Source organism: Macaca mulatta, chromosome 2, assembly GCF_049350105.2.
Source record: "Macaca mulatta isolate MMU2019108-1 chromosome 2, T2T-MMU8v2.0, whole genome shotgun sequence".
Lineage (NCBI taxonomy): Eukaryota > Metazoa > Chordata > Mammalia > Primates > Cercopithecidae > Macaca > Macaca mulatta.
Window position 1 is genome coordinate 38,152,077 of NC_133407.1, and position 23,511 is coordinate 38,175,587.

The following is a 23,511-nucleotide window of genomic DNA, read 5'->3' on the forward strand; positions in this document are numbered from 1 at the left end:
TTCCCTGTCCCATTTCTGCATAGTCTGGTTTCTCTCCTTTAAGTTCATGTTTCATTTTTAAGATGTTGGCAGTTGTTTCCCTCTTTTATCCCAGGCATGACAGGGCAGTGGTGGGGTGGGGGTGGGAGGTGGTGTCCCTGTGGCATAAGGGTCATGTCCCTTGGACAGACTGCTCAGGAGTGGGACATTCCCAGGGCCTAGACCCTGATCTTTCCAGGGAAGCCGGGTGGATGGAGAAGAGTGCATAGGGCTTAGAGGGTAGAAATTGCCTTGGGGTGACAGGAACAGAAGGATGTCCTCTGCAAGTGGCCTCTGCAGCCAGGTTTGGTGGCCATAGAGCATTGTGGGTCTGTAAGGACATCAGCTTATAAGCCCTCTGGTCTTGGGCACAGGATCTGCTGCTTCGTGCTCAATAAGATCCCCACTGATGGTTTCCTTTAGGTCAGCGGTTTTAAAATGCAGTCCCTGGACAAGCAGCCTCTGTGTCACCTAAGAACTTACTAAAAATAAAAATTCTCAGCCCCACCCCAGAGCCACTGAATGAGATGCTCTGGAGGTGGAGCCCAGTGATCAGAGTTTTAACAAGCCTTGGGAGTAACTCTGAAGGCTGTGAAAGTTTGGGAACATTGCTTGAGAGTTGGGTCATATTCCTCTGTCCTTTGCATTTTATGACTTCTGGGGAGAAAGGCCATTGGGTGAATTCTCACAGACTGGAACCACAGGGCCTTCCCCTCCTCATCAATGTCCTATGTGCCAGACTGGAAGGCTGTAGGGAGTGGGGCTGTGAATATGTATGTGAGAGAGAGGAGGGATGGGGTGTGTTGTGAGTGTGAATGTGAGTGCATCTGTGTTTATTTGAGTGGTTCAAAGGAGGGTCTCACTATTTCTCAGAATAATCCCTACCTGTTCTGGCTCAGTTTCTATTTCATTTTCACTCTTTTTTTTTTTTTTTTTTTTTTTGAGATAGAGTCTTACTCTATCACCCAGGCTGGAGTGCAGTGGTGTGATCTCAGCTTGCTGCAACCTCTATCTCCCAGGTTCAAGCGATTCTCCTTCCTCAGCCTCCCAAGTAGCTGGGATTACAGGCGCTTGCCACCCCACCCAGCTAATTTTTGTATTTTTAGTAGAGGTGGGGTTTCACCATGTTGGTCAGGCTGGTCTCGAACTGATCTCATGATCCACCCACCTCAGCCTCCGTAAGTGCTGGGATTATACGCGTGAGCCACTGCGCCTGGCCCATTTTCACTCTTGAGTGGTCAGAGCAGTGTGAAGACCTGCAAAGGACATTGTTAGCTGGGGCTGGGAGCAGTAATGGGGGAGAGAAGCGAATGGAAGTCAGGAAGCACAACGTGGCTAGAGTGAGCTCAGGGAGGGGGCTGAAGGAGAAACTGAAACAGAAGGAAAGTGACTGATGGACACCATTTCCCTGAATTCAGAGGGAGGATACAGAGGGTATCCAGTGTAAATGGGTGATGGGCCCCAGCTCACCTGGGAGGAAATCAGGCCAAGAGGAAACCTCTGAGGCTGCTGCTGCAGGGAGGAGCTCTTCAGGCCAATAGGGCAATAAGCACTCCACATGAGACAGGAATCTAGTGTCGTAAATCGGGGACTGCTTGCTTGTCTCCATGTCTACACAATGAGGGTGATTTTAAATACTTTTGAAAAGTCGACCTTTTTACAAGTGTTTACTTGGGTTAATCTAGGGCTTGCAAAATAGTAAAAGAAGGCTGCTTTGCTCCAGCTGAGCTCTACCCATCGCTGACCAGGGCTTTAGTGTAAGTTGCCCTGTGTGTTCTATTCGGTAGGTAAAGAGACTGTTTGATATTACCCTGATGTGTAATCCATGTTGCCTATAAAAAATACATTTGTGTTTTTGAAAGGGAGGTAGTTTGTGTTCTCCTTGAGGTGAACTTCAGACAAAGGTCAAAGATCAGTAAGAGTCAGAGGACAAGCCTAGATTTGGGCCCCTGCCCCATGCTGGACAGTAGATGATTTATACACCTGGATGCAAAAGGAGGGAGTGTGACTGCAAACCGGAAGCTGTTTATAACTGTCACTGCCACATCAGGAAGGGTCCGCGCTGCCTGTGTAAATGTGCTTTCATACTTCTGTAATCTACAATTTCTTTTCATAGTTGTTTGACCCAAGTGAATGTAACCTTTTTGAGGAATTGTATAGCTCTTAAGTTTTAAGCTAAAAACCAGGCACACTAGCTAACACATCTGTTTCAGAATTTCATAAGAGCATTTGGAGTCACAGATTGTTGACACTCTGAGCACTGCCACCCCAAATCTTCCCAATGTTAGCCTTCTCCCTCCAGTAACCCAGAGAGGCAGAGGCGTTCATGCCACTTTTATTTTTCTGAGCATTTGTGATGACAGCTCATGTCTTGTGCGGGGCAGCATCACTCCATTGCCAACAGCAGTAACCCATTGCTGGGAGAGAGGCCTTCTGGACTTCAGACTGGGCACTCCTTCCTCACTCCTGTCCATTGGTCAGTCCTGGAGGACCAATGCTTAGCAGGCTGGTGATTTTAATGCTTAAGAACAATGTTCTCATCTTTTTAAAATTATCTCCTTGAGGCTAAACACTTGTTGCTTTAACTGTTGCCCAAATTTCCTGACCCACGCCCCTGCCCCTCTGCCATAGGTCCAGGCTCCTGGCTGGCCTTTTCTGAATCTCTCACATTTATCGATAAAGCTGTCAAAATATGGCAGCCAGAATGAGACTTGTGATCCTCACTCCAGAGCAAGGTTCAGTAGAAAAGTCATGGATTTTCCTTGTGATTGGGAGATTGCAACCGTGTGTTCACTTTGGTCGCAGTCAGTGAAACTGTGAGCTCCCACCAGATGTGGCAGCCACTAAACAGCCAGTGCTTTTGTTTGTCTCCTAGGAAATGCTGTCCGTTTAGGTCTCCCCTATGTGCATTTATCAGTATGATTTCAGACATTCTGCCTTGTGGATTTAGGCACAGTGCACTTTCACATACAGATCATTTTAAATACTGATTTTTATCATCTTTCAGATAATCAGTGTTAGCATAATTGCTAAGATTGTGGGCTCTGGAGCCTGTGCCCAGGTTCAAGTCCTGCTCTACTACTGAACAGTGACATGGGACAAGTGACAAAGCTTTTCTGTCTCTATTTCCTAATCCATAAAATGGGGACAATATTAGAATCTGCCTCACTGCACTATTATGGGAATTAAATGCAGTATACGATTTAGGCTGGGCACAGTGGCTCAAGCCTGTAATCCCAGCACTTTGGGAGGCCGAGGCAGGCAAATCATGAGGTCAGGAGTTCGAGACCAGCCTGGCCAATATGGTGAAACTCTGTCTCTACTAAAAAGAAAATAGAAAAATTAGCCAGGCGTGGTGACACGTGCCTGTAGCCCCAGCTACTCGGAGGCTGAGGCAGAAGAATCGCTTGAACCTGGGAGGCAGAGGTTACAGTGAACTGAGATCACACCACTGCATTCCAACCTGGGAGACAGAGTGAGATTCTGTCTCAATAAATAAATAAATAAATAAATAAATAAAAACAATATTTGGCATACAGGAAGAATTCAATAAAAGTAAGCGATTTTATTTTATTACTATTATCAGAGTTGTCTACCCTACTTTGATGTAATTTTCAAAGCAGCTAAAATACAAGCACTGGCACTATTATTTAGTTAACATTTCTTCCTTCAATATACAAGTATTTGTATACTTTTAGAAGTTACTCTTGTGGAAATCTAGGTTTACTGTATACTCTATACTCTTTTTCTTCGCAGGCTAATGCATTTTTAGAGAAAGAAAGAATATTGACTGGCCTGACTTACCCATAGAGAACACACACACAATTTCTTGTTGGTCTTTCCTTGAGGATTACAAAGCACCAATTTACTTGTGAAGTTCCAGAAAGAAGGGATTAAGATGAAGTGCATCCATGTAATCTACTCCCTTCTCTATTTTAAAAATCAGAACAAAGCTGTCCTCTCCATGACTTTAGGGTTCCGTCTTGCCATGAATGCTCCTTTGTGGTTTCAGGCAATTGTCTTGATGTCAAATGTATAGGTTCTGGTACAAGGCAGAACTGGACTGGAATGGATGCTGGAACTTAATGGTTGCCACAGCTCAGCTTCTTCAATATTCTCTGCTCTAATTGTTCACCTCTAAGGCGAAGACAGTCAGGAGTGAGCAGCTCTGCATCCTCTGTTCTCTACCAGCCTCTCACCTCCTCCCCAGGTGGGAGGAGACCTTGCTTTGCACACCCTGAGCATTCTCAGCTATTCAGAGCTATTCTGGCACCAGAATCATGCCTGTTCACTGGACTGGAAGCTCTTTGACATGCTGATTTGATTTTTTTTTTTTTTTTAATTTGCTTCATGACCTTACAGAGCAGGTGTGTCCAACGCAGTCAAGTGGTAAGAGTCCTACTGTGGAATCAGGTAAACCAGGGTTGACTCTCAGCTCCACTCCTTCCTCACAGTGTGGCCTTGGGTAGGTTACCCAACTTACCTGATTTTATCTCTATTTTATGTCCCCCAGAATGAGGATATTGTTTATTATTGTGTCCATTGTGAATGGTATGTAAAATGCCTAACTCAGTGTTAGACACATGCACAGCGCTCAATAAATTGTTGTCTTTCTTTGGGTTTTTATGAATAATGTTTAAGAAGTGGGTTTTGAGTCTCTAAGGTATGCAATTAAAAATAAGAAAACATGGCCAGGTGCAGTGGCTCACGCCTGTAATCCCAGCACTTTAGGAGGCCGAGGCGGGTGGATCACCAGGTCAAGAGATTGAGACCATCCTGGCCAACATGGTGAAACCCCATCTCTACTAAAAATAGAAAAATTAGCTGGACATGGTAGCACACACCTGTAGACCCAGCTACTCAGGAGGCTGAGGCAGGATAATCACTGGAATCCAGCAGGAGGAGGTTGCAGTGAGCTGAGATCGTGCCACTGCACTCCAGCCTGGGCAACAGAGCGAGACTCTGTCTCAAAGAGAAAAAAGAAAGAAGAAAAAGAATAAAAGAAAACATTAAAAGTATAGGTGCAAAGGCTTTTAGATCAAATCTCCTGGAGAGTCATCCTAGGTTGGCTAAATTCTGACTCCATCACTCCCCTGTCTCCACCCCATCACAATGTGATTACAAATCTGTGTGCGACCTGTGCTACCATGTTGATCCCTTGCTTCTCACAGGTGGTCCCCAGATGGCCTTTTGGTCCCCTTTGTCTCCCATCTCCCATCCATGAGCACCGGATCCTGATTTCATATGGCCAGAAACCAAGCCCAAATTTCACAGTGGGATCTGAGCTGTGGCTCATTCCTAGACCTCTTGCCAGTGTCCTTTTGGTGGTCACTTTTCAGAGTCACCACTGCTGGTCAGTCCTGGAACCTGTGTTGATCCACTGCACCCCCTGTTGCTGACCACTCACTTTGTCCCAAAGTCAGGTTCAGAATCTACTCTGAATCCCATTACACTGGGTGGGCCCTTGGCTGTACACTCACCTTTCATCAGTATGCTTCTCAAAGTCTGTCCCTACATCTGAGCTTGCAGGCTTCTCCCCTCTCCAAGGACCAGTATATTTCCTGACATTTCCTGGAGACCACCTATACTCTTCTTCATTCTCCAAGTCTCCAGCTGCCATGTTGGAAATCTGGTACCAGCCAACCTTTCCCAAACCAGGACTGTGACTTTCCAGATTCCCTGGTTTGGTAATACATGTGGATGTCGCATGGACGCTAAAGCCAGAAACCCCCACACATCACTGATAGCTTCACTTAGGTGTGACAGGGATCCCAATGTCTTTGACTGTCATCAGGTATTTAGAGGGAAGCCACTTTCCACTTGGCATAAAGGTAGATTCTGAATGATATCCACAAAGAGCAGAGGCTGCCTGCCTAGTGATCTCTCTATAACTGGAAGTGTACAAAAAGGTTCTGGTGATACCTGCCAAGAGGGTTTCTGAATAATATATGAAGTTAGGCAAAGTAGACAGGAATGGGTCTTATAGTCAGTATGAGCAAGTCCATGCTTTCTGGATTATATGTGCCATAGGATGTGAAAGCCAGCATTTTGTAGTGATTTATTTTGAAACTGTGTGTTTGCTTTTTCTGAGAAGCTTTCCCCACAATTGGCTGGAAAATGCCAAGTCTGAGCCAGACACCTGAGAACTGCTATGATATGGGATTGGCTGTGGGCTTAAAATCTGGACTTTCCAATCTATAAATAATCACTGATGATTTTGAAGACCCAGAGCAGGCTGCAGTCTGAAGTCAACCTACAGAAGGCTTATGATTCCCTCCACCCTGTGCCAGAGACTGCCTCCACCCCATTAAATAAAAAGTGTTCTGGCTCTGAAGCCACATCAAGAAGGGTGGCTTGTCTTCAAGAGGCTGAAGGATAGATAACTAGAGGCTAGTTGAACACTAAGGTCAATCTGTCCCCCCTCCCCATTCTGGAGACTAGTAGGTTATGGCAATGGTACTAATCAGAATGGTGTGCTGGCCCCTCCTTGGCTGTGGCTTAGACTTGCAGGAGATGCCCAAGGTGGCCTTTTAAGCAGCTCTTCTGAGTCACCTCAGAGGTTTACTTTTCCAGGCTTACCTTGGAAATGGCAATGAAGGGTGCTCCGTTGTGCAGTTGGAGTGAACCTGCATGACAGCTGTGTAGTGAGATGAAGCCAGGTGCAGGCTGGCTCTTCTGGGACAGAGGTGCCCAGAAGGTGGGGGCTGGGGTGGGGTGGGGGGCAATGGTCAGTGAGAACCCATAGTCACTGCCCTGCCCTGCCAGTACTCCGTGAGCAATAATGGAAAGCTACTCAGTTCTCACAAAGAGATTGTCATCTGCCGGCCAGCAAAGAGGAATTGAGCACCAGGTGAGAATTGGCTCTCCCTTTAAGTGAAAGGCAGGCTTTGTGCCCACGCCCAGGGACAGGGTCTGCATGAGGCTCTATGAGGTTAGCCATGTCCACACCCACACCTGTCTGCACAGGTCAGACTGTGAAGCACCAAGGATTTGGAGACAGAGACCATACACCATTACCGTGCTGTGTGCCATGGTGCTCCACTATGCAGTGATAGCTGATTGGAATAAGAACACACGTGCATACCCCTAATACTAATAACTGGCATTTATTAAAGTGTTGCTGCAGTTTAAGCCCTGTGCTAAGCCTCTGACATGGTTTTTCTCAATTAACCTCAGAGATTATAAGACAAGTACTACAACTAGTTCCAATTTATAGATGAAGGAATTGAGGCCCAGAAGGGCTAAATGACTTGCCCAAGTTTCCACCTTAGTGAGCAGCAAAGCCCATATTTCCTTCCAGGCCTGACAAGGTTCAGGTCTCCAGCTCTTCACCCTCGGTGCTAGTCTACTTCCCTCAGGAAAGAGGAGGACTATTGCCTCTGATATGACCTGGCACCAAATTCATAGAATCCCAGGTAAGATGAGGAAGGATCACATTTTGTTGATTAGAACTAGTTATGTGTGCTCCATGCAAGGTGGCTGGGAAAGGTGTCTTCTGTGAGACTTGAGAAGAGAACAGAATTGGACAGGGAGGCCCGAGAAACCCCTACCAACTATGCAGTTCCCCATGGGTGGGTGTTTGGGCCCATTCAGTGTTTCATTAACATAAACAATAATACTACCACAAAAATGCATATCCCTATATTTGTAGAGGAAATTCACCTAGAAATAGAATTGCTGGGCTACGGGGTGCATGCACTTAGAACCAATCAATATTACAAAGTGCTTTTCCAGAGGCGTTGGCCAGTATACACTCCTCACAGCAGTGTGCCTCAGGCTTCTCTACACACTGGCCTGATAATGTTATCAAGACTTTTATTTTTTGCCAAGTTGGCTGACCTTCTAGCCATTTTGATTAGTATTTCTCTGATTATAAATGAGTGTGTATTTTTTATATGTTTATTGACCAATTTATTTTGTCTTCTGGGAATTGTCTGTTTATAACCCTTGCCATTTTCTATATTTAAAAATTGATTTCTAGATGACAATTAATTATATGTGACATCCTGCCCTCCAGCCCTCCACTTATTTTTAACTCTGTGGATACTTGTTCTGTCATATTGAGGTTTTAAATTTTTGAACTCAAATCTGACCATCTTTTTCTTTCTGGTTTGGAGATTGGTGTCTTGAGCTTTTGACTACATTTTATGTATGTCCTTCCCACTCTAAGGCATGAAAACACTCTATATTATACTTTCTTTCTTTTTTCTTTTCTTTTCTTTTTTTTTTTCAACTTCTGCCTCCCGGGTTCAAGCAATTCTCCCACCTCAGCCTCCTGAGTAGCTGGGCTACAAGTACGCACCACCATGCCTGGCTAATTTTTGTATTTTTAGTAGAGGCGGGGTTTTGCCATGTTGGCCAGACCAGTCTCAAACCCGTGGACTCAAGTGATCCCCCTGTCTCGGCCTCCCAAAGTGCTGGAATTATGTGCATGAGCCACCAAGATTGGCCTTGGTGCTTTCTTTTAATTCTCTGTATGGTGTTTATGTTTAATTCTTTCTTCCATCTGGAACTTTATTTTGCATAGGATGTGATATCAGTATTCTTTTTTATCTTATTAAAAATAACATCCCAAGAACTCCACCTGAATTGTCCACATTTTGGTGAGATGTTTCTTTTGTTATATGCTAACTGTTTGTGTATGTTTGTCTTTATTCTTTCTCATTGGTGGTTCTGTCTGTTCTGGCACCAGTTCTAAACTGTTCTAAAGATGGTAGCTTTCTGATATGTCTCAATGACTGGTGAACTAAGTATCTGTTTATTATTCCTTCTCAAAAATGGCTATCCCATTCTTAAACATTTTTTTTCTTCAAGATGAATCTTACAACCAGCTTAACAAATTTCATTAAACAATCCTGTTTAATCAGGGGTGGAATTGCATTGGATATATAGATTACTTTGGGGATGATTCTCTTCTTTATGGTATTCTTTATTCCGTCCAGGCATGAGGTATTCAAGTCTTCTTTCACGTTCTTCAGTAAAGTTTTGTAGTCATCTTCATAGAGGTCTTGTGAGATTTAATCCTAGGTATTTTATGGTTTTGTGGCTATCGTGAATAAATACTTTTTTATTATATTTTCAAACAGGTTATGATTATTAATAGATTACACTGTAATGATGGGAGTAGTGAGCTTTCCTCCACTGGGCATCTTCTGTTAGTGGGCATCTAACAGAGGCTGGCCAACAGGGAGGGACTGTAGGGGGTGTTCGTTACCAGAGACACACTGACCACCAAGGTTTCATTGCATGCCATGAATTACTGTGTCTATGAAATGTCAGAATCAGGACTTTCTCTTGGGGGACCTATAACACCCTGGAAAGTATACTTACCTTTTTCAATTTCTTTTTTGTTCTCTTGACCTTGAATTGTTGTCTCAGGAACCAGGGCCTTTTCTGGATACCTGGAGAGAGGCAGCACGTGTCTCTTTTACAGCTGCATAAGCCAGTGCCTGGAAGAGTCTTCTGTGTATTCCCAAGGAAAATGGAATGAGTAATCCATGAATATTTAACCCATAGTCACTTCCCAGCTGTTATCTTGATGCCAGTCTGAGCTGCAGTCTCTAGAAAAAGATGGAAAGTTATAACAACTAGAAAAATATTCTGTCATCTAGGAAGGGGGCCCTTAATCATTTTTGATGGACTGTGGAGATGCAGGACTCCTCCACGGGCATCCCTATCTCTCAGGAATGGTGGGGAGATAGGACTTCTGACCATAGAGTAGCCCAGAGGTTCCATCCTACCTGCATGAAGCAGGGACTCCCCAAGTATGGTCCAGATGGTTGTCTTCTTGTAAAAGAAGCACTTTAGAAGTCCCTTACCCTTCCCTCATCAGTGCCTAGTATCCAAAAGTTCAGTAAGGTATGTGTTGTATGGAACTAGCCAGGTTCTGCACTCCTGAGAGTAGCTTGCGAGGAGCTGAGATCCTTCACCTGCAAGGCTTTCATCGTATGTGATCTCCATGCCCAATGGACTTTGGCCAGATCTCTAGATGCATAGCAAATTCCTATCCAGATCTGAGTCTCCACACTTGCATCTGCATGGAGAGAATTACTGAGCTCCGGGCTGCATCAAGATATGCTAAATCAAACCAGTAGTTTTGGGTGGTTCAGGGCCTGGGTGCATCAATTAGAAATAATGTCCAGAACAAGGAACTCTGTACAAGTTCTGTCCAGTAAGACCTATTCCTCTGTTGTGCCAAAAACTGAAGTGTGTCTCAATGTCTTTTCACTTCAAGAAGACTCTCACCGGCTTGCTTGGACTGTTGCCTCCAGTGACAGCAAATGCCTTGGAGCCTGTCCTGGCAGTACGTGGCCTAGTGTAGTGATCTTTCAGCAGGAAGTGCTCTGGGGATTCTTTCTCTGAGACTGACTAGGTCAGAGGTGCTGTGAGCAGGGCTTGGCACAAGGACCCTACCTGAAGACCTGGGAGAACCTATACAGGAGGTCTGCTTGGGGGTCTCAGGGGCCCTAGGCAGGGAGATGTTTTTCCTGCTTCACAGGGCCTTCAGGTCAAGTGTTCTGCATGAAGTCTTTTTTTTTTTTTTAATTGTACAGGTGTGCACTTGCTCCCTGTTTCCCTTCCAGAAAGTGAAGAGATGGAAAGGGACTCCTGGGTAACTATACCAGGCAGTCCCTTATGCATATAAAGTACACTAAGGATCACGGAATGCTTTAACCTCTGTTATGCCTTTTGATTCTCCCATAAAGAGGGCAGTGTTCCCTCCAAGTTCCCATAGCACAATGCCTGGCCGTCTCCAGGCTCAGGGGGCGAGATCTCCGCTAGCTTTGTCAGTCAGTGGTTTGTGTAGCTGTTGCACAGGTGCCAGTCTCCTTTGCAGACCTTCAGCTTCTCAGGGTAGACATCAGTGAACTTTTCATAACCCCACATACACAGCACAGCACACAGGAGGGTCTCAGTAAACACAGATGGATTGATCTGTCAAGGATCAGTGAATGATTAGGCTGAGAGAAGATAAGTGACTGCTTAAGGTCACACTTTGGCAAGGCTAAGACTCAGCCCCAGTTTTTTTCTTTGAGTCCAGTGCATCTTTCCTCACTGTAGAAAGCTTTTGAAGCTGCATTTCAGGGGTATGAAAGGGATCTTGAAGGCCATGTTTTTATGACATGACCTATAGTTCTTGATTTGGAGCATTTCCAGGGGATTTTCAGGGGTAGGAGCATATTGTAGCTTTCCTCTCTTTGGCCTCACCTTGGGCCACAGCTAGAAGATTCAACCTTCTATCCCTCTCCCACATGGACAGTAACCTGAGACTGGTCACAAATACCTCCCTACTGAGGTGCACTGCCTCCCAGGATCCAGGGTCCTCAGCCATCCTCTAAGGGCTTCTGCAGCCCCAAGGAAACTTAGACTCTCAGACTTGAGCTCAGGCTAGGTAGAGGGGCTGTCTCTTTTCCCAGAATGTATAACCTACTTTCTTTCTCCCAGACAATTGGCTCCATTGAAGCAGGAGAAACAAGAAGTACTTTCTACAAACATTGGTTTTGGTGAAATGTGTAACACTAGGCTCTTTGATGCTTCTGAAATCCCTCTCAGCAGGGTCCCTCCTTGTTTTGACTAATCATTTCTTCTTATTACTAACTGTTATGATTAGGAGAATTGCCTGAGTACAGGCCCAGTGTTTCCAAGACCCTAATGAGCAACACGTGCAGACTCGCTTAGCATAGTCCTGGAATCATGGTTGTTCTGTTGCCTCAGGGAAGCTGCTGAGATGCCTCAGGGACAGGAGCTTCTTCCTGCCTCCATGAAATCTTCCCCCAGCCCCCAGAAAATGCTTTGCATCACAGCTGTGCTGTACACCATTAGGTGCCTCTACCCCAGGTGGAAGAGTTGTTAAGGATGAGATTTGGAACCTGCCAGCCCTGCACTCAAGTCTTGGTTCCACCAGTGCATGAGTTGGGCAAGTTTCTTTATACTCTGAGCTAGAGTTTTCTCATAAATAAACAGTAGACAGTAGTTCCTACTTCAAAGAGTGTTGGAAAGATGAGATTACATTAAGTAATCCACAAGATACCTAAGACAGTACTTTGCATACAGTATTTATCAATAAAAGAAAATTCAAATTTCCATGTTTACCTCTACTCCTCTTTCAGATGCATGTAGTATCCAAAAGTTCAATTTATCTTTCTTGGTTCCAAAGACAATTCAAGGTCAGGTAGAAATCTGCTCCAGGGAAAGGACCCAAAACTGGTTATTTAGGCAGTGATATGAACAAGTTTCATCAAGTCAGAGCCAGGTCCACAGGAAGGCAATGGGACAGGGAGCCCTTTTGGTCACTTAGAAGGCAAGCACCATGCCCAGCACCAGTGCTGGGCATGCACACCTGTGTGACAAATATGCCTCCGCTAGTGACTGTGTGACCAGAGACAAGACATTCTGCCACTCTGGGCCTTTGTTTTCTTATTTTTAAGATGGGGATAATAATGCCTCATAGAGTTTTCGAGAGAAAATAGTGATATAGTATCTGTAAAAAGACTGTCTGTGCTATTTAGAGATGTTACAAAGTATTCAGAATCTGCCTCTTCTCATCTCCTCTGCTGATGTCACTCTGGCCCAAGCCACCATCACCTCTCCCCTAGATGACTGCTGTGGCCTCCTGATTGCTCTGCCTTCTTCCACCTTTATCCTCTTCTAGCCTGTCCTCCCCAAGGCAGCATAAGTCTAAGCATGCCATTTCTTGCTCAGAGCCCTCTTTACAGTAAAACCTCAGTTACAGTAAAATTCCTGGCAGGCTGAAACCAGGACTTATGAGTCTGCCTCCCCCACTACCTTTCTAATCTTTGTTATGACCCCTCTCCTTCTTGATTATTATATGTCCACCATGCTGCTTCCTTGATCTTCCTCAAAGAAGGAACCAAGTATATTCCCACCTCAGGGCCTTTGCACATGCCAGTACTTTGGGCTGGGGAACACTCCCTCTAGATATTTGCATTGCTTCTGTCTCATCACACTCAGGTCTCTGTCCAGATGGCCTCTGCTCTGAGAGAGCTCCCCACACCACGCTGGCATGCTGTCTACCCTCCTCCTTCTCTATGTATCACCAAAGCCCTGTTACTGCTGATACTATTCATTTATCTACTTATTGAAATGTTACCTGACTCCTTCACTAGACAATATACTCCATGAGGGCAGTGCCTGCGACATTGTCTTCACATTCATCATCACCATATAACAATGAGTTAAAAATTACAGCTGCCAATAGAGAAGCCATCCTAAGTGACAGGCACTGTTCTAACCCTTCACTTACACTGCTCATTTGGTAGTCCATTACAACACTTCTACAGGTTGCTGTGATCATCATGCAGATTTTACCAGTGAGTACGCTGAGGTTTAGACAGGTTATGCCAAAATCCAGAATTCAACTCAGTTCTGTCTGTGTCTGAAGATCTGTGACTTCCCATCCTTAGTAATTTGCTGCTGGGGTTCATTTAAAACTGATTTCAAAGGTAGTATAAAATTTTCTCTGATAAGGTTGTGCTCACATGGCTGTTAGAAAAAGTAAACCAACATGATTTTCCTGAACTTTAATGCCCTCTCCTCCTTGACCCAGAGAGATATCCTGTACTTTGAGGAGAGGAGCCTCAAAGGATGCCTGAGCTTGCGGTGGGACAGGCATCAACCAACCTTCTAGCCAGCCCCTGCTGCCTTGGACCCTCAGCACAATTCTCTCTCTTGGAGGGACACCTCAGAATTTCAGACACCACTTATTCCATATGGAGCAAAACAATGTCCCATATGTCTGATATTCATTGTCAGCAGACTGCAGACAATTCTTGGTCTATTTTTTTCTAAAGATCCTGAGCCCGTCCAAGCTTCTGGTATTGAGAGGGGGATGTCTTTGGCATCCTTTAAATGACTTACTAGTCTGTCCATTTTGGTGCCACTACTTTCCACAGGTCCCTGGTAACTTATTCCTGGTTTCCCATATTGCCTCAATAACCTCCTTCCCATGGTAAAACAGGGCAACCCTTGTACCACTGGCCTCTGTTATCGGGGTCTTATTATGATGCCTGACATAGAATCTTTGGAAGCACCCCCACTGTTGGCGAGAGAACTCAGTGAAAGGGACAGGGAACACACAGGCTTATGTCACTCTCCAAGGTCCTGAACCAACATGCAGCACCACATCACAGCCCTTTCCTCTAGGACGCTGGTCATTCTTGTTTGATGTGCTCCTGTTGAGGGAATGATGGAAAAGGAATTACTATCATACTTAGGATGGGCAAGAGAAGGAGAGTAAGAGCTGAACTTAGGCTAGAGAGCATCATAGCCACAAATGGCACTTAGAAAGAATAAAGGTTTGGTGTTGTTTCCTTTTGTTTTGGCATTGTTTTCAAATAACCATTTATCAAGAAGAAAAGACCACTGCATATGAAGTTGAATTCATGTTTATTTGATAATGGTACTACATCGCTGACAGTTGAAACTTTCCCTCTTTTGGCTTATGTTATCCTCCAACCTATCCTGCTTTTAGCCCTGTGTGCCATACTTTGGGCTAGGTATAATAACCAGCCTGACTTGGTTCCCTGCATATTTTGCTCCCATAGAAGACCTCTTCAAACTTCTACAGCCCCCATTTCCCTGTCTGCTTCTGTTTCTTGAATTCTACTTCCCCATAAAATCTCAAAGATCCTTTTACCTTCTCCAGGAAGCCTTCCAGTCACTCAGACATGGTTCATTTAAGTAGCTGTGTCACAATAACCAACAGAGAAAGAAACACTCTGGTAGAATCCTTATTTTGAAAAGTGAATTCTGGACCATGCTACCTTCCCAGCCACTCACACCACACTCCCACCATCCATACGCTTGATATCATTTTCTGGTCACCCTCTCTACCACCTCTTCACCTTCATTTCATATTGAAGAGTGCTAAAGTCGATATTGAAGTACATATTCAATATTGAAGTTCATATTGAAGTACTTTTTCCAAACTACAATCTTGAATCTTCTCAGCCATGGAGAACATTACATTTGTTGCTCTCCTGATAATACCTAGGAGTCTTGAGTATCAAGTGTCCTTCCTGGCTCATTCCCGGACCCCACTGCAATTCTTTCACCTAAAGGGAGAATGAAAAGAGGGCACAGTTTGCTGTGGGAGTAAAGGAAAAGTTTATTTTCCCATAGGTCAGGGGAGGACAATGAATACCAGATACCAAGTTAAAGTCAGGCTACCGCTAGGGAGGCCAGGAAGCAGAGACACAGGTGTGGACAGAAGCCACAAGCCCAGTACCTAATAAGAACTGGACCTATTCTAGAAACACAGCCCCATGCTCAAGGTTAAGGTTCTACCCCTTGGTAGAAGTGCTTGCTGGGGCTATGTGGCCTGGAAGGTGCAGATTGTGGCAGGCAGACTCCAAGGTGTTTCTTTGGACAGGTGCCAGAGATCATCTCTGAATCTATTGATTTGCACTGGTCATGTCTTTTCCCAAACATCTGTAACCCTTTGCATCTGTATCACTTTGATCCTTTACTGTGTGTGTTCACAGTTTCCAGTACTCCTTAGGTATGGACTCCTACGTCAGGTTTCCCCAACATAGATTCCACGACCTCATGGCTTTCACAGTCTTTAGCATAATTCTGAATGAGGGGTCTCTGCTCAAGAAAGGGTGGCTGAATTAGGTCAGTCTTAATTACATGAGCAGGTGAAGGTTCCAGATAATCCAATAATGACAATACAAATACTACTACTACTAATAGCCTGAGATGTTACTCAGTTTCTCTGTGGACCAGCTACAGCTAAACTCTTTAGGCATGTCATCTCATTAAATTCTCTGACTTACCATTTTTCAGATAAGGAGACTGAGACTTAGAAGTTCACTTTCTCAAGGTCAACCAACTAGAGAATATATTTTAACTTGGTCACCGTGAACACTTAGGAGGTTCATCAGTTGGTTTCAGGGGACTAAGAACCCACTCGGAGTCTGAAAACTCATGTGTTCCAACACATGTTCACTTTTCTGGGGGAAAAGCTTTGTTTTATCAGATTCTCTAAGTGGTCATGCACAGAGTAGGGAGGGCCCCACCTCTGGCCTGATGCAGAGGAGCATGATCCCAGCCTGAAGGTGGGGTTTTCCAGGGGAGCGTTTCTCCCAGGTTATAGTTCCAACCTTGTGGACAACCACTATGGTTGCAACCTTCACCAGCACCCAATGGGGATGGATCCCAGGACACAGAGCCTGGCTTCAGAAATGCACAATGAGCTATACCCTGCCTGCTTGGCACCTTATACCAGCCTGAAATTTACTACTAAATTCCTGATAAAAGAATTGGCTTTGGGGGCCTACCTGTCTTCAGCAGATTTTCCCTTTGATTACTCAGGAGTGCTCTTATTTCCAGTTTAATGCCTTCAAATAAAATCACCCACTCCCTCCCACACACCCTGTCTCACCATTCTTTTAAAAATTATCTGGCCCAAATCACATTAAGAAGCAGGAGATTCTATCTTAATATGACAACACTTGGGCTGGCCCTGTGGGTCTAGAAGGATCCTGTTTAACCCTTTCTGATCCCAGTGACAACCATCCTCCATGCAGTCTGAGCCAACCTCTCAGGCACATCCTGGAGGACATTGGAGACCCATCTTCATAACTCATGACCCACCACACTCCCTCCTCACCCAAACAGAAAATCACAGCTCAACACTTCTCCCACCCTTTAAAAGGACTGAATTTCCTTAGCCCTTTAAACAGAATGCATTCATCAGAAGTAACCCTGGTAACAGATCAGAGAGGCTTCAAAAAGCCTGTCTGTATGTAATTAAGAAAAATGAGGAAGAGCAGGGAGCTCAGACGGGGAGACCACGGTGCTGAGCCTTGCCACTGCATTCATCGAGGGCTTTTGCTGAAGGAGATGGCAGATTTTCTTTCGCTGTTCTGGCTTCCCTCTCTGCTTCCCCTTGTAATGTTTTTGTTTAGTGGTCTCAATTGGCCTCCTTCCTAGAGATGTTGCTGGGGACCCAGATTCTGGATGAATACTCCCTGCAAGAGTAGGGCTCCAAGCCAAGGAGGCAGTGCCTGGATGGGTAGGGAAGTGGCTTAGCACCTTCCTCCAGGGAGATTTATGCAGGGGCCAAATCTACCCTGGTCAGACTTTCATTTAGGCATGAGGGAGACTGAGCAGTCTACCTGCAGGAATATGCCCATCTCATCAGGATGCTACAGCACAGACATCTGGGGCCATCATCATTTTAACCACCCAGACATGAGACCCTGGTTTGCCAGCCCTGGAGCGGGCCTCATGGGAATAAGAGACAGAGCCCAGCATCGTTAGGAGGCCATCTGAGCCCTGGTGCTTTTTCTTCATAACACTTATTCTTATTTAAAATAATTTCATTTATTTATCTGTTTCCTTCTAGTCTATTAGTTTTCTCTCACTGGAATATAAGCTCCATAAGAGAAGAAGCTTGCCCATCTTGGTTTTTCTGCCTCTCAAGTGCTGAAAAGAATGCCGGGAGTATTTGTTAAGGGAGTAAATGAGTGAATGAGTAAATAATGAATGGTCATTTTTTTGTGGCCCAGATTCTGGTCACCTCCAGAAATATGCACTGGCACTTGCTTTGTGGGAGGAACAAGACGCACCCCTGCCCTCAAGGAGGCGGGGGAATGATACACTGCAGGGCATGTCTGGCTCTCCTAACCCTCTGAGCCCATTTTCCAGGGAATGCCCTTAATGTCTGTTTCTGCTCCTTGGAAGGAAAGGATTCAGATTTATGTACTCCTGTACTCAACAACCGTGACCCTCACAAGCCCCTATTCATGCCCCACAGATGCATTTGTTCTGAAAAGCACACATGAATGGGAAGGGGGCAGTGGCTGCTTTATATAAAGACTTTTCCTAATCAACATGAAAAATCCCTTCCCTTGGAAAGGGAGTTGGGGGTTGGGGGGAAACTCACTGCATTTCCTCCTGTTCCTCCTGAGCAGCTGGGAGCAAATGAACAGACATGGAGCAGCATCGACCAGGGTGGGTCTTCCTAGCTCTCAGAGAGGCCACTAGATCAGAGACTGGGCAAAATTCTCCATCCAGCTCTTCATTTGCCACCTTTGCCTCACCAAAGCCTCTGCCTCTTAGAGTAACAAGCAGTGGGTCACAACTGATTACTGCTGCTGCTTCAAGGCCTCTCCAAAGCCCCTCCATGTCTTATGCTGGAGAGGGGCATATGTGGGGAACCTTTTTCTATGCACACTGAGCAAAGGTAGAAAACCAGGTTGGAGGGCAAAGTGCTGTCTGGGGATAGGAATCACAGAAACAGACCAGACAGCAGCCCCTGCCTACCAGGAGGCTACAGTATGGTGAGGATGACAAAGAGAAGGAGACTATCACAATGCAGTGATGGAGCCTCACTTAGGCACCTGGAAATGAGCTATGGAAGCCCAGATGGGGAGAGCATGACTGCTGGACCTCAGGGAAGGGTCCTAGTGGAATGGGTGCTAGACCTTGAAGAGTAGGCAGGAGTTCATCAAGTTGATACAGAGGGAAAAGAACTTGAGACAGAGGGAAGAACATTGTGTTGAGGCTCAGAGGTAAGAAGAGAGTTTAGTGTGCACAGGAAATTTCGGGAACATTTCTACTAGCCAGAATACGAGGGGTGAAGGTCAACTGCCAGGGATGAGATCAAGAACAGCAAGATCCCACGGGGACTTGAATGGCATGGAAAGGAGGGCAAGCATTTTGGATAATCAGGAAGCAGGGGGGGAATTGTGCGGAACGCTATGACTCCATGTGCAATTTAGAACTCACACTCTGGCAGAAGAGACTGTATCAGAGAGATGCAGAAGCAATGTTGGAGAATGAATTAGGAGGCTTTTGCAGTAGGGTAGGAAAAATGATAAGGCCAAGAATTCTGAGGCCATGAGGATAGAGAAGAAGGGACATATCTAAGGAAAAGTAGTGGAAGATGGACAGATTGTGCTAATAGTCCCTATGTTAGGGGATGCAGAACATGTGGCTCCCAGAGCCTGACTGATGACTACAGAGGTTTTAAGGAAGGTAAGGATTGAATTGTGTTCCATGGATTTGTCACATAGAAAGCCAAAGGAAAAGCAGTCATAGCAGAGAAGTGGGGAAGTAACCAGGCTTCAGTTGGCTGAGCAGGGAGAGAAGAAAGACAGTAAGTGTAGGATCTTGTTTGGAAAAGCTTGGCTCAGCCAAGAGTAAAGAAGAGAGGGTGTGCAGTTTAGAGAGATGCCAGGTGATGATGTTTTGGTTTGAAAATGGCAAAGACTTGTATGAGTTTACATTGAGAAGCTGGAGTCAGTGGGGAGAGTGTAGCCAAAGCTCAAAGGAAAGAGGAGATAATTGAACGAGGAAAGTCTCAATGGGTGAGAGGGATGGATGGTCACTCTCTTGGTCAGTGCCTGCTTCCCCCTTCACCCAAGGCTGCCTTCTGAGTGATAGCCTAGGATGTCCCAAGGATGCATTGAGATAAAAAGATTCACCCCACACCTAGTATAAAGCAAGCACTCAGTGAATGTCTTTATTTTGAGATGAGAAACAGGGGCCCGTGGGTGAGTGTAGGCTCTCTGCTATAAAAGTGAGACTAACAAGAGTGGCGTTGACTGCTGAGAGCTTATGGTCTGTGTCCCTTCAGTCAGAAGCAAACAGACATATCTAAGACAGGCAGTGACCAATGTGGATGGTAATGAATTGTGCACTATGGGGCAAGGTTGGCCCAGCCCCGTAAGAGCCTACGTGGGACAGTACTGACTACCTTCCCAGCACTAGCTATGTGATTATTTGAAAAGAGATAGATGTTTATTCCTGGGCAGATGGGTGGGGAATTCTTGAATGCTGTTTGCAAGACTTAAGTAAAAATGCTTCATGAATTCTGCCCTGTCACAAGCGTGCATGAACGCTGTGCTTTAGTTCAGGCCTAATGGGCTTTATATGGTACAGTACTGATTTTCTTTCATGTTTTAATAGAACCTGATTTAATATTTGCTTTCTGCTCTAGCTGCTTGCTGTTGACTGATTCAACACAGAATCCTTCCCTGGTGCCCCCCGACCTTGTTGTTATTCCCTCATTTTGTGTGTTGGCATTTGATTCCTGTCTCCAGCATGAACCACTTTACACATGTCTTCGTTCAGCTGGTGACAGTCACGTGCATGAATTCTGAATGCATTACTATCCGAAGCGGCTGCTCCAGCAGACCTGCCATTCGAAAGGGGGGCTTCCGGGCAGGATTCATTTTTATTGGTTAGACACTGAGGAGATGCAAGGCTCAGACTTGGGAACCTGAGGCTATGATCTGTTCTGGTTTTGGGCAACAGATTCTCCAACTTAATCTCAAAAATGCCCAGCATTGTGACCATTAATTCAGCAATATTTTGGTCTTCTATGAAGCACCAGGATTTCCACAGTTTTGCAACAGGGCATTTCAATTTTCGCCAGATTGTGTAAAGTGGCCATAAACAGAGCTTTCCAGAGGAAGGAGGCTGCGCTCTGTGAGTCCCAGCGACCCTATCTGGTTTGTAAGAGAAGGTCTGTTCAGAGCAGGGCTATAGTTGAGAACGTGAGCTTTGGAATCAGGCAGGTATGGTCTTTCACACCGGCTTCAGTTCTTACAGACCTATGCAATCTACAGCCAGCCTCCTTTCTAAGTTTTACTTCCCCTTTCTATTAAACTGAGATAATTAGTGTATCTTCCTGGTAGGGGTCTTGTGGGGGAATAAATGAGGTAATGTATATAAAGCAGCAAGCAGAACGTCTAAACACACTCATGTTTTCTTATGTCATGGGGCCCAAAGTGACTACATGGACCTCTCCCACCCAATTCTGCTTCTTGTCTCATGTGTCAAAGTTGGTGCAATGTAAATATGCATTTATTCAGGTGCTCTGGAAGCCTGTCCTACAGAGATGCATCCCTGCTACCACGCACACACCACATAGATCCTAAATTGTGTGAGATTTTGTGCAGAATTTCAGAATATGTTAGGGCTTTTGGAGGGGCCACTCATATCCCTCTACCGTTGAGTTCTGCACCAATTAAGATTAGACAAAGAATCCGGTAAATGTTCAATATATATACATTTTATTAATCCTAAACCTGGTTGGAGGATGCGGCTTGATCCTGAGAACAAAAGGCCTTAAACCCAGGTCCTGGAACCTTCTTTCCCTTGGCACATGTGATTGAAAGAAGAAAAGCCTCAGTGAAGATGATTGAAATGGGAGCTAGGGACACGGTGTCATCTCTGTTCACCTATTATTTTTTCAAAATGAATAGGAGCATAGACATTTGGGGTTGAGGAAGGAGTGGGAGGCGAGCGCACTGATGAGGATGGGAATGCACCAGAGGCAGACAAGAGAGATGCTGGACAAGGAAGCTTATGTCTGGCCTCACTGGACCCTTCTTTGTCTCCCTGCAGGTGTCCCATCAGGTCCCCGCAATGTTATCTCCATCGTCAATGAGACATCCATCATTCTGGAGTGGCACCCTCCAAGGGAGACAGGTGGGCGGGATGATGTGACCTACAACATCATCTGCAAAAAGTGCCGGGCAGACCGCCGGAGCTGCTCCCGCTGTGACGACAATGTGGAGTTTGTGCCCAGGCAGCTGGGCCTGACTGAGTGTCGTGTCTCCATCAGCAGCCTGTGGGCTCACACCCCCTACACCTTTGACATCCAGGCCATCAATGGAGTCTCCAGCAAGAGTCCCTTTCCCCCACAGCATGTCTCTGTCAACATCACCACAAACCAAGCCGGTAAGTCTGGAGGCTTCTGTGCTCCTGTGTGGATGTGTGGCTGGCTCTTTGTCTCTAGGCAGGGACACAGCTGCAGACACACCCATCCTGCCAGTGTGCTGTCAGGCCTCTGTCCAGGAGTGAACGTGTCAGGTGATGGGCATTTGTGATCACATGGAGAAGGCAGGTGTAGTGTTGCGCTTCTGAGAATGAGCTGCAGACTAGGGGATTTTCTTGTGCCCAGCACAAAAGCAAAGAGGTGTATTCAAGCCGGAATAGGACCTAGTGCTCTTCATCCAGCCTGAGCTCAACAAATCCTGTTGGAAAGATGGATGAAGAGATGGACAGACAGGTGTGTGAGTGGACAAACAGAGGATTGTGTAAATGGATGGACAGATGGACAGAGGGGTGGGTAGGTGGACGGATGGACAGACAGATGGTGAGTGAGTGGAGGCACTGAAAGGCTTTGAGAACAGGACCACCAATGATGCTTTATGGAAACCCAATGACAGAAATTTTCCAGAAATCATATGATAAAATCAATATTGCCTTCATTTTCCAATTAAACCTATGTAGTTCAAAAGTGTATTCTCCTTTATAGCTTGCTCTGATTAATGATATGCTGCTATTGAGACCTCAGATAGATGGCAATAGATTGCTTCCAATAACCAGCACATCCTCTGGCACAGCTCAGAACACATTTTCTTTTTCTTTATTTCTGAATCTTGCACTCTTCTGATCTTTTCTCTTCATTACTTTTCACAGCTCTTGCAAGAATCTGTTTATTTTTTTATCAATTTAACCAGTCCATTCATGCACTTATTTATTCATTCATCATTAAGAGATAGTCATTTAGCATGTACTGTGTGCCACGCTGTGGATTAGACACAGTGAAGGATGCAGTGATACTTGGACACTATTGTTCCTCTCATGAAACTCATTAACTGACGAATTTAGAGGATATAGATACAAAGCACAAAGCTGCAAGGTAAAATGCTGTACGCATGCAGTAAATACCAAGGGAGTTAGAGAAAAATGAGCAATCTCTCTCCCGGGGTTACTGTGCAAGGCTGCAGAGGGGAAGTGAACATCACGTGTATAGGCAATGAGGGTCATAGGCAGTGGACCGTGATGTTATTTGGAATTATAGATTTTTTTCTCAATTAACAAATTCTAAAAGGACAGCTTGTTAGTAGAATAGCAGGAGCCAAGCATCTATCTCGGCTCTCTCTTCCTCTGTGTATCTGCGCCTCCCTGACCTTCTCTTTTCTACTCTGTCCTTTCCTACTCACCTCCCCACCCTCAGACTCATTCTGCTTCTTTTAAAACCAGGCATCTTAGGCATCTTTGATGGCAGATGAATCTTGAGTTTAAGCTGTCAGAACTGAGAAGAAAAAAGGTGTCGTAGGAGAGCGTGTCTGTCCAGATGGCTGCGTTGTTGCTCTGTGCGTGTGTGTGTGTGTGTGTGTGTGTGTTCATGTGGTGTGTTTGTATGTATGTGTATGGTCACGTGTTTACATGCATACGCATGTAGTGAGAAAATAAGAGTGGAAGTGTAGAAGCCTCCAGCTGGTGACCACAGTGTTGGTGCCGTGAGACAAAGGTTGTGACATTTTGTCTTACCCAAAGAAAGGAGAATGGTAATTTCTGCATTATGTTAAGCATGTAACATGGGCAGCCTTTGTTAGCAGTATTTCCCTTGAAGAGTTTAGGCAGAAAACTGGCTGAAATATTTTAGTGTCCCAGCTTCTGGGAATGACAATCTTGCCAGGCTGTCATGTTACACTGGGCTTGGCT

The 23,511-nt window shown here is 45.3% G+C and overlaps 1 protein-coding gene across 1 annotated transcript in view; it reads left to right on the top strand.

Moving 5' to 3' along the window:
• EPHB1 (EPH receptor B1) overlaps positions 1–23,511 on the top strand; it is a 457,899-nt gene that overhangs the window by 310,188 nt on the left and 124,200 nt on the right. The window contains exon 5 of the mRNA XM_001115263.5: positions 21,400–21,735. Coding sequence (XP_001115263.1) covers positions 21,400–21,735 — 336 coding nt within the window. The remainder of the gene's footprint in view (positions 1–21,399; positions 21,736–23,511) is intronic.